At 32.0% G+C, this 13142-nt stretch overlaps 4 protein-coding genes across 7 annotated transcripts; 1 reads left to right on the top strand and 3 right to left on the bottom strand.

Annotated features, from left to right (window-relative positions):
• Positions 1 to 12: 12 nt before the first annotated feature.
• On the bottom strand, positions 13 to 3894 carry LOC122397725 (transmembrane channel-like protein 7). 3 transcript variants are annotated; one of them, XM_043397080.1, is made up of 5 exons: positions 3543 to 3894; positions 3094 to 3349; positions 2780 to 3021; positions 1841 to 2677; positions 13 to 1777 (listed from the first exon to the last, which is right to left on the bottom strand). In XM_043397080.1, exons 2-5 carry the CDS (start codon positions 3269 to 3271, stop codon positions 773 to 775), a joined length of 2262 nt encoding a protein of 753 aa, XP_043253015.1. In that variant the 5' UTR covers positions 3272 to 3349; positions 3543 to 3894; the 3' UTR covers positions 13 to 772. The 3 variants fall into 3 exon arrangements, with proteins under 3 accessions (XP_043253015.1, XP_043253013.1, XP_043253014.1); XM_043397078.1 differs by having other exon boundaries at positions 13 to 2677; XM_043397079.1 differs by lacking the exon at positions 3543 to 3894 and having other exon boundaries at positions 13 to 2677; positions 3094 to 3374.
• Positions 3895 to 5083: 1189 nt separating this feature from the next.
• On the bottom strand, positions 5084 to 7608 carry LOC122398009 (protein FAM98B). 2 transcript variants are annotated; one of them, XM_043397579.1, is made up of 7 exons: positions 7539 to 7608; positions 7416 to 7464; positions 6985 to 7351; positions 6615 to 6905; positions 5974 to 6272; positions 5418 to 5896; positions 5084 to 5359 (listed from the first exon to the last, which is right to left on the bottom strand). In XM_043397579.1, the coding sequence occupies exons 2-7, from the start codon at positions 7451 to 7453 to the stop codon at positions 5145 to 5147; spliced, it is 1689 nt and encodes a 562-aa protein (XP_043253514.1). In that variant the 5' UTR covers positions 7454 to 7464; positions 7539 to 7608; the 3' UTR covers positions 5084 to 5144. The 2 variants fall into 2 exon arrangements, with proteins under 2 accessions (XP_043253514.1, XP_043253515.1); XM_043397580.1 differs by having other exon boundaries at positions 7535 to 7607.
• A 121-nt stretch (positions 7609 to 7729) lies between these two features.
• Positions 7730 to 9448, top strand: LOC122398010 (protein arginine methyltransferase NDUFAF7, mitochondrial). Its single transcript, XM_043397581.1, has 5 exons — positions 7730 to 8148; positions 8237 to 8344; positions 8412 to 8693; positions 8767 to 8880; positions 8954 to 9448. The coding sequence occupies exons 1-5, from the start codon at positions 7834 to 7836 to the stop codon at positions 9446 to 9448; spliced, it is 1314 nt and encodes a 437-aa protein (XP_043253516.1). The 5' UTR covers positions 7730 to 7833.
• A 168-nt stretch (positions 9449 to 9616) lies between these two features.
• LOC122397907 (CWF19-like protein 2) lies at positions 9617 to 12800 on the bottom strand. The gene is made up of 10 exons (XM_043397402.1): positions 12277 to 12800; positions 11790 to 12194; positions 11203 to 11721; positions 11005 to 11125; positions 10793 to 10932; positions 10653 to 10718; positions 10288 to 10593; positions 10066 to 10221; positions 9810 to 9992; positions 9617 to 9748 (listed from the first exon to the last, which is right to left on the bottom strand). Exons 1-10 carry the CDS (start codon positions 12388 to 12390, stop codon positions 9617 to 9619), a joined length of 2142 nt encoding a protein of 713 aa, XP_043253337.1. The 5' UTR covers positions 12391 to 12800.
• Positions 12801 to 13142: the final 342 nt, after the last annotated feature.

A 13142-nucleotide genomic window follows, 5' to 3' on the forward strand; every position in this document is an offset into this window, starting at 1 on the left:
TTACAACTGCATTACATTTCTAATACTCAGCTAATCTAAAAATAGGTCCACCATATATCACTTCACTTCATATTAGCAAAAGCACCCTAATGTTTGTTTATAAAATTAAGAAGTGAGTTTATGATATTCTGTGTCAACTAAAATAAAGATAATCGCATTATTCTACCTACTATGTTATGAGAAGTTATTTTAAAAGAAATGTTCTTATATTGGTACTACTATCCCATTTGGATGTATCTTAAGTTATTAAAATTACATATACGTAATAAATAATTTGCAATTTTGTCTACTATTGCAGTTTTCACTTTGTACCCTGATTTTTAGGTGTTTCATGTTTACCATATTTAAGATTACCTAATTAACTTAAAAGATACATACTAATTATTTTTTAACTCTAAGAAATTGATAAAACTATAGAAGAATTGTTTGGCAGCAAATATGGTGCTTTTAAATGCAAAATCTGTTTGTGTAACGCAAAATGCATGTAAAACTCCTCATATTGTCCATATTGACCATTTTTGCATAACCCTGTATTGAAGTTATCCTTTAAGTAAACACTATGTAATTGTACCTGCACAAGTATTCTCAACACTACTGATTGAATATGTAAAAAAAAAAATAAATAGTTTTACTATCAAACAAAAAGTCAACATAAATTAAACAAATTACAGTAATTTGTATGTAGCTTACACTTAATTATATTATACATTTATAAAATTTATGTGCTTTTAAAATTACTACATAAAAATTATTTTAACCTTTGTAATTCTGATTATGAAAATGTGCCTAATTCATTTGTTTGTTCTTGATGGTACTTGTTTTGGTCTTGTTGTTGCTTAATAAAAGCACTCAATCTGTTAAGTAAGAATTGTTTATCATGACCTTCTAATACCAATTGATTCTTTAAAACTGTAACCATATGCTGGTTTGCTACTGATACTGCATAATAATAATATAAAAGTAGGACAAGAATAATAAAAGCTGGCAGACCAAATCCAGCAGTACCAAGAAAATACAAAATCGACTGTAGCCAATTTGGAAACTGTGAAAACATTAGAATTAATAAAGACCATACTGACTTTAAACCTCTAAATGGGCCACAGGATTTTGATGGCATTATTTCTGCAATGGAGTAACCTACCGGGACTGTAGATATAATGAATGAAATTAATAAAATAAACATGAAAAGCGAATGCGATTTACTTGCTCTATAAATCTTACTTGATGGAGTACTGTTAACTAAACAAGCAAATTTCTTGATGTAAAACAACAGGAAAGTACCGACTACTGTAACTAGTGGCAACAATGGTGCAAAGAAACAACCAAGCCAACAAATGGTTTGCAAATAAACAACGTCTAACACATGCTTCGGTAAATCAAATTCTTGCTCTCCAAAAAACCGTAATACTTTATTTTCTGTATGCTTTGCTATTAACGATCTAGGGAAATTCACGAAAAATGTCATGATGAACTGAAGAATAATATCAGTAATGTAGAGCTTGAAAAATTGTTGGCCCACAAATGTTTCCCAACATAATGGCCGTCTATAAAGAATATTAGTACATTCGTTATCCGGTATATCGTTTGCAATTAATCTGTAAAATGACGCGAGTAAAACAATGATAGCAGAAAGTCGTAAAAATATAGTTCTTAAAAGAGTTACGCGTACAACAAACGATGGACTGTAATTTTCTAGAGTCACTAAATACCGAAACAAAAACGGTACTGCAAAATTTAAAGCGACAATGCATATGTATGGAAGAAACTCAAAAAATAACTGAATAATTTTACTTAATGATACATAACCTGCATCATTACTTTGAACTGTGTGGTGTGTAACTTGCTCGAACGAAAATTCAAATATATAGTAAATGAATGCACCGTAACCACATAATACCGTCAGAACAATTAAATTAATGAACAAACGCATAATAATAAATTTTGTTTTCTCCTCTCTTGTTCGATTTTGTCTTTCTTCTTCCAATCTTTCAGTTTCTAAAAATCCTTTAATCTCATTATATAGTGCTTTATGTTTCACAGCTGCAGACTTTTCATTATGTATACAGTAATCCCAACCCCCAAAAATTAAATTGCAATATTTATAAAATTGACCTTCGTTTTCCACGACTCTCTGTTTGAAACCTTTAGCAGCTGACTTAACAATTACTACCAAACTAACAATAAATATACCAATTGTAGCACAAATATAAGACAATGGTAAATTATAAAACATACCAGAAGCGTCATAAGTCATACGAGTATATGCGCCGTAAAATAATAAAGTGTATTCTAAAATACCAGTGCCCTGTACAATATCTGTTAAACTGCTACTCCCTTCAGTCATATTCCAATACATTTCGGAACAGCACGATATGCTGTGACTGTTGTTAGAATTTATGCATGACTCTTCTTCTGGCATATCAAATAATACTGCAGGTAATACGATAAATGAAAACATAATTAAGAATAAAAGAATATTTAGATACATCAACCATTTGATGAATAAAAAGTATGCTACTGTCCCCATTCCAAAATTCCCTCCAATTGTTTTAAGACTATCATTCCACAGCTCCATTTTTGAATATGCTTCCTTCATTCTGATACGAAATTGTTGCCAAGCTTTCCTTCGTTGCCATTTCAATTGCTCGAAACCTTGCAGCCTTAATTTTGTAGCGCTCTGAAATATATACATCCGCATACATTAGCTTATTCTAATTCTATGTATGTTAATTTCTTTTTCTTTCATATTGATATATTATTCAAATAATACTCAACGTACTTGTAATTGGTTTTTTAACTGTATTTTTTGTGCCATGCATATGGGCATAGCCTTAATTTGCATTATTTCTTCCCAAGTGCGTTCTTCGTTAGACAGATTCTCAGATAAATCTGGCAACATAGATACAGCAGCATCATGAATATTGGTTGACATACGTCTCGATGTAGTTGTACCACGAGATCTTGTACTAGTGCGTCTTCTCAATGTAGTTTTGGTATCATTACGTATTCGTTTAGCTGTGGCTATTATAGGAAGATATTAAATACAAGACACCTTAATTTATTTTTTAATTTCTATCGTCCATAAAAACTTACCAACACGAGATTTTTTACTTGGAAGTAAAGTGGCTATATGAGAAGGATCCCTTTGTAATACTTGTTGCAAATCAGCCTCAATAGCTGCAGGGTAACTTTCCTGATAAAATTCAGCACCTGCCTCTTCCCAGCCTTGTCCTCTATCACAAGCACGTTTTTTACGTTCTCCCCCAGACATCCTTCTTTTTTATTAATACTTGCAATTTATTTACTTGCATTCAAAATTCAAATAAAAATTACTCCAATATCCATAGCACTGTTGAAACAAGTTCATCTGAATAAGTCACTAAATCAACATTTAATATTTATAAAATTGTTGTATCTTTGTTGGTATATTCAACTTATTATAAATTACGCAGATCTATAAGCAAATATTAATTTAAAAAACAAGCTACTGTAAAAACCAACGTTAGCAGCGAATTGGTATGTACACATCCGAGTATATTTACCTGAGGTAAATCAGTTGATCAAGTATCCTGTAAATGCGTCATTGCTCGATGACACATATCTTGCTTTTATACTGATCGATAACAGTACTTATAAAAAAATAACGCTTTGATGGACAAAACACTGACGTTTAGAATTCGGACAATACATAGATTGTACGAAACGTTTAAACGGTATATCAAATCACATCAATGTTACATTTAATATTTCCATGTGTCGGAACGTCTGATTTTCGAGGACAAACAATGCAAGATAAACGCGACAATTCATCCAAAAAACACTTATTGGCATTTTGCTTTCGCATAAATCAAATTCGTTGTACTCTACAGACGGCTGATAAAAGAACACTGAAACATGAACCAAGAAGAGTGTAGAGGGTACTGATCTAGACAGCTGACATGAATTTAAAAGATGATTTTTCACTATACACATTAAATATGAATTTTCAAATTTCGCGCAATGTAATTATCTAATAAGTGAAAATCACAGAAATTATTCAAAAGGCCGTTTTTAGTAGTTTTTAATAGTTAATAATAAAACATGTAAATAATCACAATACATACATAGTAATATATTTTATCCAATTAAATACTTAAATTAATCATCTTTGTATCGCTAAACATTTTACATTATCAACCATTAATATCATTAAATTTGTTATTACTTCATTATAAAAAAAATTCATATTTACAAAATTTTAAGACAAACACCCAACTAAAATCAACACTAAACAATGTATAATACAAAATAGTATATAAATAATGATGTTTCTACAAGGGAAAACAATATATAAATTTCTAATTTATTTTAAATCTAGAACTAATGTTCGTAATTATTTTTTATTCCATTGTATATCTCCTTTCGGGATATTAGCAATCACATTTGCATGATTTGTTTTCTATTACATAATATGTGGTATACATTGTAGATTGACCTGTAATTTTCTACAATTTATAATGAATCATTAAATTGATAAGCTATGTAGGGTTTGTGATTTCTGTTTCTTTTAAAAATCGTATGTTGCTGCGCTATTTTATATTATTAAGTAACTGTTAATAGTTTTTCATTGATTGATCTTTATTTTTTCATACTTTTGGTATTCTGTTAATATATATTGAATTGTTAAGATACAGTTACAGCTTTTGCACACGGATTTTTCTTTTTTCATAGTCAGGTATGTATATGATAATTTAGAATATCCAATCCTATATAGATTATTGTCTACTGCTTTCTTGTTGAAATAATTCAGAGTTGGTATACATGTTTTGCTTGTTGTCGGTCTCGTAATTCAGTCTTTTCTGGATTTTTCAGTCGGTCGGGGGTAAATATATTCCATTAATAGTTATTAATTCATAATATTTCTAGTATATTGCAATACTATATTTCTTAAGTTCGAACATCCAAAGACATTTTCTTATAGGTTTTTTGATTTTGACAAAATTAAAGGTTTATTTAGATTTAAATATATAACATAAAATATAAATAATTAAGCGTCAATTCGTGATGTAGACGGTCATTAATATTAATTATTATGCTCGTTAATGCAACTTATTCTCAGAATAACGCTCATGACAATGTACGAATAATATTTTACATATATTATCTTAGTATTGTCGTCCTCTTTTGCCTCCGCCACGATTATATCCACCGCGTTGATAGCTATCTGTGCTAGAATTGTTTCCTTGATTCCACCCTCCTTGAACTCTGCCACCCCTATCTCTACCACTAGAACTACCTCCTTGATATTGTTGTCCACCTTTAGTGTCAGATTGTGAAGCAGAGCCTGCATTACTTGGATGACAGTATCGATGACCATATTCTAAATATTAAAATTGTTAATAATATAATACATTTACCTTTTCTTTTAATGCCATTACCTCCACTATCTCTATTTTCTCTGCTATAAGTGTTATTTCCTCCTTGTCCTCCTCTATAGTTTCCTCCTTGCTCTCCCCCATAGTTTCCTCCTTGTCCACCACCATATCCTCCCCCTTGTCCACCTCCATAGTTTCCTCCTTGTCCACCTCCATAGTTTCCTCCTTGTCCACCTCCATAGTTTCCTCCTTGTCCTCCACTATAGTTTCCTCCTTGCCCACCTCCATACCCTCCCCCCTGTCCTCCTCTGTATCCTCCCCCTTGGCCACCTCTGTATCCTCCCCCTTGACCTCCTCTGTATCCTCCTCTATTAGAAGAATAGTTAGAGCCCTGAGACCCACTGTCTCCAAAACCACTACCACCTCCACTAAAATTAGTACCACCCCGATCTCCTCTATTATCATTGGAAAAAGAGCTATTAGGACCGCCTCCTCCACGTCCCCCTCTGTAGCCTCCACCTCCTCCTCCTCCTCGACCCCCACTGCAAAATATTGTAAATGCGTATATATTTATTCCAAATCGTTTTGTCTAAGATTATTTCAGTTAATATCAACTAACCCAGAAGTCGAAGGTCCTTGCACTCTATCTTTTTGCCATGGTGGCATTTCAGGTGGTGGTGGTTCCTGTTCATATGGTCTTCCACCTCTATCCGGCACCACTCCAATAATAACCGAATTTATTTCACTACGAGTATTTTTCCTAACACTTGCATTGCTTGTCTTCTCCATTAATGCAATATCATCTCTTGCAGCTAATAAATCAGCAAACGTAATATCAGGTTCTGTATTTAAACATTTCCTAGTTCCTTCGTATTGTTTACTTAATTCATTCTCTTTAGATTTCATTCTATCCGACCACTATGTAAAAAAATAAATATGCATTTTTAAATCTTATTAAATATAAATAATTTGACTGTTATATGTTGTATACAGTAGTGCCTACTTAAGCGTCCGCGCTCGGGACCGGCCACTTCTCAGAATTCAACTGAGGCAAGGAAAGAGGATAAGTGCGAGTGAGATACAATAGCTGGCACCCGAAACCATATATCTACATATATACAATGCATCTATAACGATCGGCGTCAAGTTACGCTCGACACGCTCGATGTTCGAAGCCGCTTGATTTTCATGAATTGGTGGAGATAACTGCGGACGCTTAAGTGGGCACTACTGTTTATATAAACATTTGTTTACGCTTACCAGAAAAGATTGTATGGTTACATCAAGTCGCTTAAGTAACATATCACGACGCATTCTATATTCATCGTGCAACTCTTGCTGCACAAGCTGAAGATCTTTCCATTCTCTTTCTGAGAAATCAATAGTAATTATTGGTTTACCTACAAGCTCAGGTGGAACCTGTTTTAATATCTCTGTCAACTTAGTTTCTACTCTTGCAAAAATTTTTTCTGCAGTAATATCATCTGGTGGTTTTCCAAAATTTAATGCTATTAACATATCTTTCAAATCTTTAGCTGTATCACTTTCTTCCTACAAACAATTAGAAGACATTATTAAAAAATTTATAATATCAACTTGTCTTTATGTTATTCTTGTAATAAAAACTTACAACGTCGATATCCATGGAATTAGAAGTTTTATGTTTTCGAAATTCTAATAATCTGGAAGTTTTTAATTCTGCCCCCAGAAAATCTAATAAAATATACCTATCCTGCTCGGTTGCCAATCGGCTATTGACATTACCAGACATTAATCGTTCATTCACACATCCTAATTCCTTGAGAAAACAGCTTAATTCTAATAGGAAAGAACTAGAATCATCCGATGACATTATTGCATGAACAGTTTCATCCATATCATAAAGTACTGCAATTTCATTTGCCAACCATGCTACAAGTTTAGTAAATTCCGGGGATTTTGGGCCTTGTTTTAAGGCTATCATAAATTTATTTGGTTCAACTAACTCCTCGTTATACCTGAAATTAAAGAAGAATCTTGACTTAGTATTAATGTTTAAGATTATAACCTCGAACCGCTTACCCAAGTTTTTGTAATCTGCCCAATAATTTGAGTTCCATTTTGGCTAAACCTTTAATTAATATACCAATTTAGTTATTACAAATTACAAAATATACTGACACGATAAGAATAACACGTACTTACAGTACAAAATAATGAAAAACTACATATGATATATTTTCTTGCCGTATGTGCTGTCAGTATTCAGTGGTGGTCAGCCGACTTATAACTTCGCAAGCAATTGGCCACCCTGGAATAATGACCTGCATGGCTCAGAACAAACTTTAGCTGTTCAAGATCAAGAAGGAAAGGCTCACACTCGCTTTCTTTCTCGATTTCCCGAAGTTGCGTGCAATTATGCCGAATCTGGCCACGCTGTTGTATATAATTATCTGTAACCGTTACAACCTAGAATTGCAATCAAACTTTTATTGCAAATATGATCCAAACACTTAAAATATGCAAGAAATATACGAAATATAAATTATTTGATGCAAAAGTGATATTACAATGTCGAAAGATAAACTGTCTCTTTTACTCGTCGTACGATTCTGTACATACGTGTAAAGAAAAGCCGCAAAATCTTTACCGGCATTTATACTCGAAAATTTTAGCATGCGGACCAATTACTATCGCTGATTATATGAGAGAAGTTTTAACTCATCCAAGTGCAGGTTATTATATGAACAAAGATGTTTTTGGAAAAACAGGTGATTTTACAACATCTCCAGAAATCACACAATTATTTGGAGAAGTATGTAATTCTTGTTGAAAAATTTAGTAAGTGGATGCATATTCGATATAACAAGTTTCCACCTACATTTGCATTATATACTTTTTAGATGGTAGCAGTTTGGATAATACATGAAAAGATAAGAATTTCAAAATCTCCTTTTCAAATTATAGAATTAGGTCCAGGTAGAGGAACGTTAATAAAAGATATACTACGGGTATGATTTTAGTGTTAGATATATCAAAATTAATAAATTACTATATGAATATAAATTTACTATATAGGTATTTAAACAATTACGTGTCCTAAATGATCTGTCTGTTCATTTGGTGGAGATCAGTCCTGCTCTTTCCTTAATTCAAGCAAAAAATTTATGTAAAATAATTAAAGAGCATAACATTGAAACAAATGAATCTGAATCAAATTCCATTACTTATTATAGAGAAGGAATTACAGAAGATAATGTGAAGATATATTGGTATCATGATATCAAAGATGTACCTAAAGAATTCAGCATATTTGTAGCACATGAATTCTTTGATGCATTACCTATACATAAGTTTCAGGTATATGAAATGGTGAATATTTAATGGAAGATCATTGATATATGCTATGTGAACAAAATGATTTCAACCTTAGAAAACTGACAAAGGATGGAACGAAGTTCTGGTAGATATAATTGAAGGAAGCAATGAAGAAAAGTTTCGTTTTGTGTTATCAAATAAACCAACCCCTGCCACACTTTACATACCTGTAAGAATACATTTTCATTTCTGATATTAAACTAAAGCAATGAACAGAAATCAAGTAAGAATATATTTTGTAGCGTGACGAAAAACGGGATCATGTTGAAGTGAGCCCGCAAAGTTTACTGACAGTGGAGTATATAGCTCAATATTTAACGGAATGGGGTGGATTTGCTTTAATTTGCGACTATGGTCATAATGGCGATAAAAGTGATACTTTTCGTGCATTTTTCCAACACAAAATACATGATCCATTATTACATCCAGGCACTGCAGATTTGACGGCAGACGTCGATTTCAAAGCTATAACGGAAGTCGCAAAGAAAGATAATAAATTAATAACATTTGGGCCAGTAACTCAAGCAAGTTTTTTAAAAAACCTTGGAATTGATGTAAGATTACAAATACTATTAAAACGTGCTTCAGAAGAAGAAAGGAAACATTTGGAATCTGAATATCAAATGATAATGGATGAAGATAAGATGGGAAGACGTTTTAAAGTTTTGTCATTATTTCCATCTATTTTGAAATGTTATTTTGAGAAACTTCCAGTGTCAGGATTTTCTAATAAATAGAAACACAACATCTAAAATATATCGAAGTTAAGTGAATAAATAAATGTAAGTGAAATGACATTTATCTTTGTTAACATTTTTATAGAAAGTTATTATCGTACTTTTAATGATTATATTTGTATATACAAATTTATTTATTAAAATCGTACTTAAAAATTAAGCACAATTTTAAATTCCGCAGTCATACTTTTTCCATATTTCTGAAAATTTTAATACTTTTTCTCGTTGTTGATCAAAATTTTCTTTTCTCGGCTTTCGCCACATATCGTGATCTAAATCTAACATTCCGCCAATAATTTCCTGTAATAAAACAAACAAAATTGCTTCATTTAGTAATAAATTTTTAGAAAAAAATTATTACCTCTGCAAAATTTTTTGGAAACATATGTTCTTCTTCGATAACATGTGCATATCCTTTATCTGTTTCAAATTCCACCATGAAATAAGATAAACCATTCGGAATAGCTCGACGTACGTCTTTGTGCTCAAGATTGATAATCTTTTTGTTCATTGACCATTCTGTTTCACACTCCAACAAGGCTTTCTATACCAAGAATATATAATATAGAGTCTAATGTTAGTAATTTATAAATCACTTATTACTAATATATATTTACCTTGAAATACATTGGTGCTGATTCGCCAATTTCTTTTGGTAAAGGAACACATTCTAATTGCATATGTGGAAATTTGTAACGACTTTTGTAAATTTCATAAAACACTGGATACTGGTTTAGGTCCATAAACATCTTATATAAAGCTCGTTTCAGTGTCTGAAAATAAGATAATTATAAAGAACGAAGTTTATGCTTACAAAAAATGTTAAAAGAATCTGGTACCTTCAGTTTTTCCCAAACATTTTCATCTAATCGTAATTGACAAGCAACATGTTGTATAGGTGTTATTATACAGTGCCCTTGGGTCAAGGAAGTATAAGAAGGAAGGCTCAAACAAATTTCAGAATCCATTGTAACAATCATATGTTTCAACATATAATTTGACTCAATACACCACCGACAACTATCCAAACTTTTTGATAGCTGTTTGTGTTCCTTAATGGCGAGAGAACGATCTTTGTCATCTTGTTTCGCATTTGATTGAACGCTTGTGATTTTTTCTTCAAATATCTCATCCATGTCCATATTCTGTAAAACGATTCATACATTTACTGGTTTAGATTATTGTTATAAAATGTATTACACACCTTAGAAGCAATTTTAACAAAGGTTGCATCATCTTCATTCACGGATCTTCCTTTTTCACGTTGGAACTAAACAAATATTATTATTTCGTTTGCATCTAGAATTATTCATTAGGTCCATTTCACTTCAGTAGAATACTTACTAATTGTTGCAATGAATATTTGTCATCGTCAAAATAATGCCGCACCCGTTTTCCAGAAACATGCGTATTTGAAGTTTTCCGTTTGCCTTTTTCCAAAGATTCTGTACATTGACTCCTGGATTCCAATGGTCTTGTAACACCTATTATGCATAATTAATTTTTAATAAATCATTTCCTCTAACTGTAACAAATTTTTTACGTGTAATGCATACCCAAAGCATCAGTCCTTGTAAGTATTACATTTTTAACTTTTTCTGTTCCATGTAATTGCACAGATTTTGCAGCAAGTTCTCTAGCTTCTTTCAATTGAATTTTTAATTCAGCTGCAAGTTCCTACAAAAGGAAAATACATCAAATTTTAATTTATTAATATGTTTACACATATAATGCAAAGACTATGACAAACGTACAGTATTACCCATTATTTCAGCTTTAACAATTTTTGCCCCTAACTTATTCATTTCTGCTTCTGTTAAAGATTTCATTTCTTTGGATTCAAAATCATCTACATTGCTTTTGTTTTCCACACTAATAGTTTTTAATTCAGATACATTTGTATCTAATTCATTCTTTTTGGTTTCTTCTGTCATTTCCTTTTTTTGCCACTTTTTTGTAGTAGAATGATGAGTTTTATACGATGTATTAGCAACACAATTATCATCCATTGGTTTCTTATATTTCTGTTTTTGTTTTGCATACTGTAAACTATCATGTGCCCTATATTGTTTATGTTCATCTTGACTTTTAGACATGGATCTAAAATGACAATCTCTCTTTGATTCCGTAGAACTATATGAATGTTGTCCATTGTCATTGTACTTTTCATGTTTTCTTAATTGATTTTTAAACTTGAATTTTTTACTATTATCCACAATGTTTCCTGATGTTCTTTCTGCTTCAGATATCATTGACTGTATGACTTCCAAAGACTAAAACAATTAATAGTGGAATTAATATTATTTTTATATTCCGAAAATAATTAACAAAACACACTTACACCCCATCTGTCAGCTGCTACTTCTTCCAGACTTCTTCCCTCGTGTTTTGCCTGTTCTTGTGCTCGTCTAAGGCTTTTTTTTAACCAATCCACAGATGCTATTTGCTTTGTATCTGTTTTTGTTAAGCTTGTACTGGGTAAACCATTGCCACCATTTTTCCAATAAGGATTTAATTCTCTGGCACTTTGGCCCAATTTATCCAAATCAGGTTTATCAGCATTTTTATCTGTTTTCGAGGATGATGATTTGTCATTAAACATACACGGAAATATACTGTTTAAATTCATCCAATCCTCTCTTTTGCAAGATTTTTCTTGGGTCGACGAAGTAGGTGTATTTTGATCTGTAAATACAGATTGTGATATTGGCTTTTCCACCCACTCATGCTCATCTTCACTACTGTTCTAAAATTATATTATATTTGTAATGAAAGACGGAATAAATACGACAATATTTAAAGAGGTTAAGATGGTATCGAATACTTACTGAACTTGAGCTTAATTCATTATATTTTTCTCGCTTTTTATGTTTATTCTTATGTTTTTTCTCCGATTTGTGTTTCTCATGTTTAGATTTGCTTTTCTCTTTCTTGTGTTTCATTCTTCTTGGCCTAAAATCGCTGCTACAAATTACGCATCGTAAACACAGTAGTTTGTTAAGTCGCGCCAATGAGAGTTATGGCTTTAACGTTTCGTGAAGTTCATAATGTGAACACGTAGTTTAATGATATGTTATCCTCAGGGCTGAATTAAGGTTTGAAAAGCAGAATGTTAAAGACGACAGAAAGTCCTGTTGTTGAGGAAAGCAGGTAATGGCGGCATTTGTAAATATTTTTAAAAGGGAAAGCGTCATACAATTTGTACAGTTGCAATTAGATTACAACTTTAGGATTCTGAAATGAACAGTTTGTATAGATGAAAATGAACACAGAGTTCGCTGGACAAGGGTTAAAGGGTAAGGCCCAAGTTTGCAATTGCCTTTAGCCTCGTCCTTAATTTGTGTCTGGCTGTTTTGATCAGTTATACTGGAGGCATTGAAACTGTTTCGAGGTCACGGCGTATATATAGCTCTAGGCTTACAATTGGTGGATTAACACTGAAAATTCTACGTTCTACCAATTCGAAATTACCAATGTCGTTTCACCAATTGGAAGGCTTTACTCCTTTAGACCAATTCAATGCCGCTTTGTGTACACAATATAGTTAAACCTGCCGCATGAGTGGGTTGAATCGTGAAAAGATTATAAAGCGGACGAATGAATTTTTAATAGGAAATTGTTATCAATTATAGAACTTTTAAAATGATGTCTATTATTATACGTAAATAGTTATGTATTTATATAAATTTTGCAT

This window comes from Colletes gigas, unplaced genomic scaffold (assembly GCF_013123115.1).
Source record: "Colletes gigas isolate AHSC1104 unplaced genomic scaffold, ASM1312311v1 Colletes_gigas_Sc00010, whole genome shotgun sequence".
Lineage (NCBI taxonomy): Eukaryota > Metazoa > Arthropoda > Insecta > Hymenoptera > Colletidae > Colletes > Colletes gigas.

Bases quoted from the DNA above. Each gene is read 5' to 3' on its own strand.
- LOC122397725 (XM_043397078.1), bottom strand. From the start codon at position 3,271: ATGTCTGGGGGAGAACGTAAAAAACGTGCTTGTGATAGAGGACAAGGC. The intron at 3,022-3,093 runs GTAAGTTTTTAT...TTCCTATAATAG, and splicing joins AAGTAAAAAATCTCGTGTTG to CCACAGCTAAACGAATACGT. The intron at 2,678-2,779 runs GTACGTTGAGTA...TATATATTTCAG, and splicing joins AGTTAAAAAACCAATTACAA to AGCGCTACAAAATTAAGGCT.
- LOC122398009 (XM_043397579.1), bottom strand. From the start codon at position 7,453: ATGGAACTCAAATTATTGGGCAGATTACAAAAACTTGG. The intron at 7,352-7,415 runs GTAAGCGGTTCG...CTTTAATTTCAG, and splicing joins GGCAGATTACAAAAACTTGG to GTATAACGAGGAGTTAGTTG. The intron at 5,897-5,973 runs GTTAGTTGATAT...AATATTTTGCAG, and splicing joins CAAGGACCTTCGACTTCTGG to TGGGGGTCGAGGAGGAGGAG.
- LOC122398010 (XM_043397581.1), top strand. From the start codon at position 7,834: ATGATCCAAACACTTAAAATATGCAAGAAATATACGAAATATAAATTA. The intron at 8,149-8,236 runs GTATGTAATTCT...TATACTTTTTAG, and splicing joins TCACACAATTATTTGGAGAA to ATGGTAGCAGTTTGGATAAT. The intron at 8,881-8,953 runs GTAAGAATACAT...TATATTTTGTAG, and splicing joins CTGCCACACTTTACATACCT to CGTGACGAAAAACGGGATCA.
- LOC122397907 (XM_043397402.1), bottom strand. From the start codon at position 12,390: ATGAAACACAAGAAAGAGAAAAGCAAATCTAAACATGAGAAACACAAA. The intron at 10,222-10,287 runs GTACCAGATTCT...TCTTATTTTCAG, and splicing joins ATGTTTGGGAAAAACTGAAG to ACACTGAAACGAGCTTTATA. The intron at 9,993-10,065 runs GTAAATATATAT...TTCTTGGTATAG, and splicing joins CAGCACCAATGTATTTCAAG to AAAGCCTTGTTGGAGTGTGA.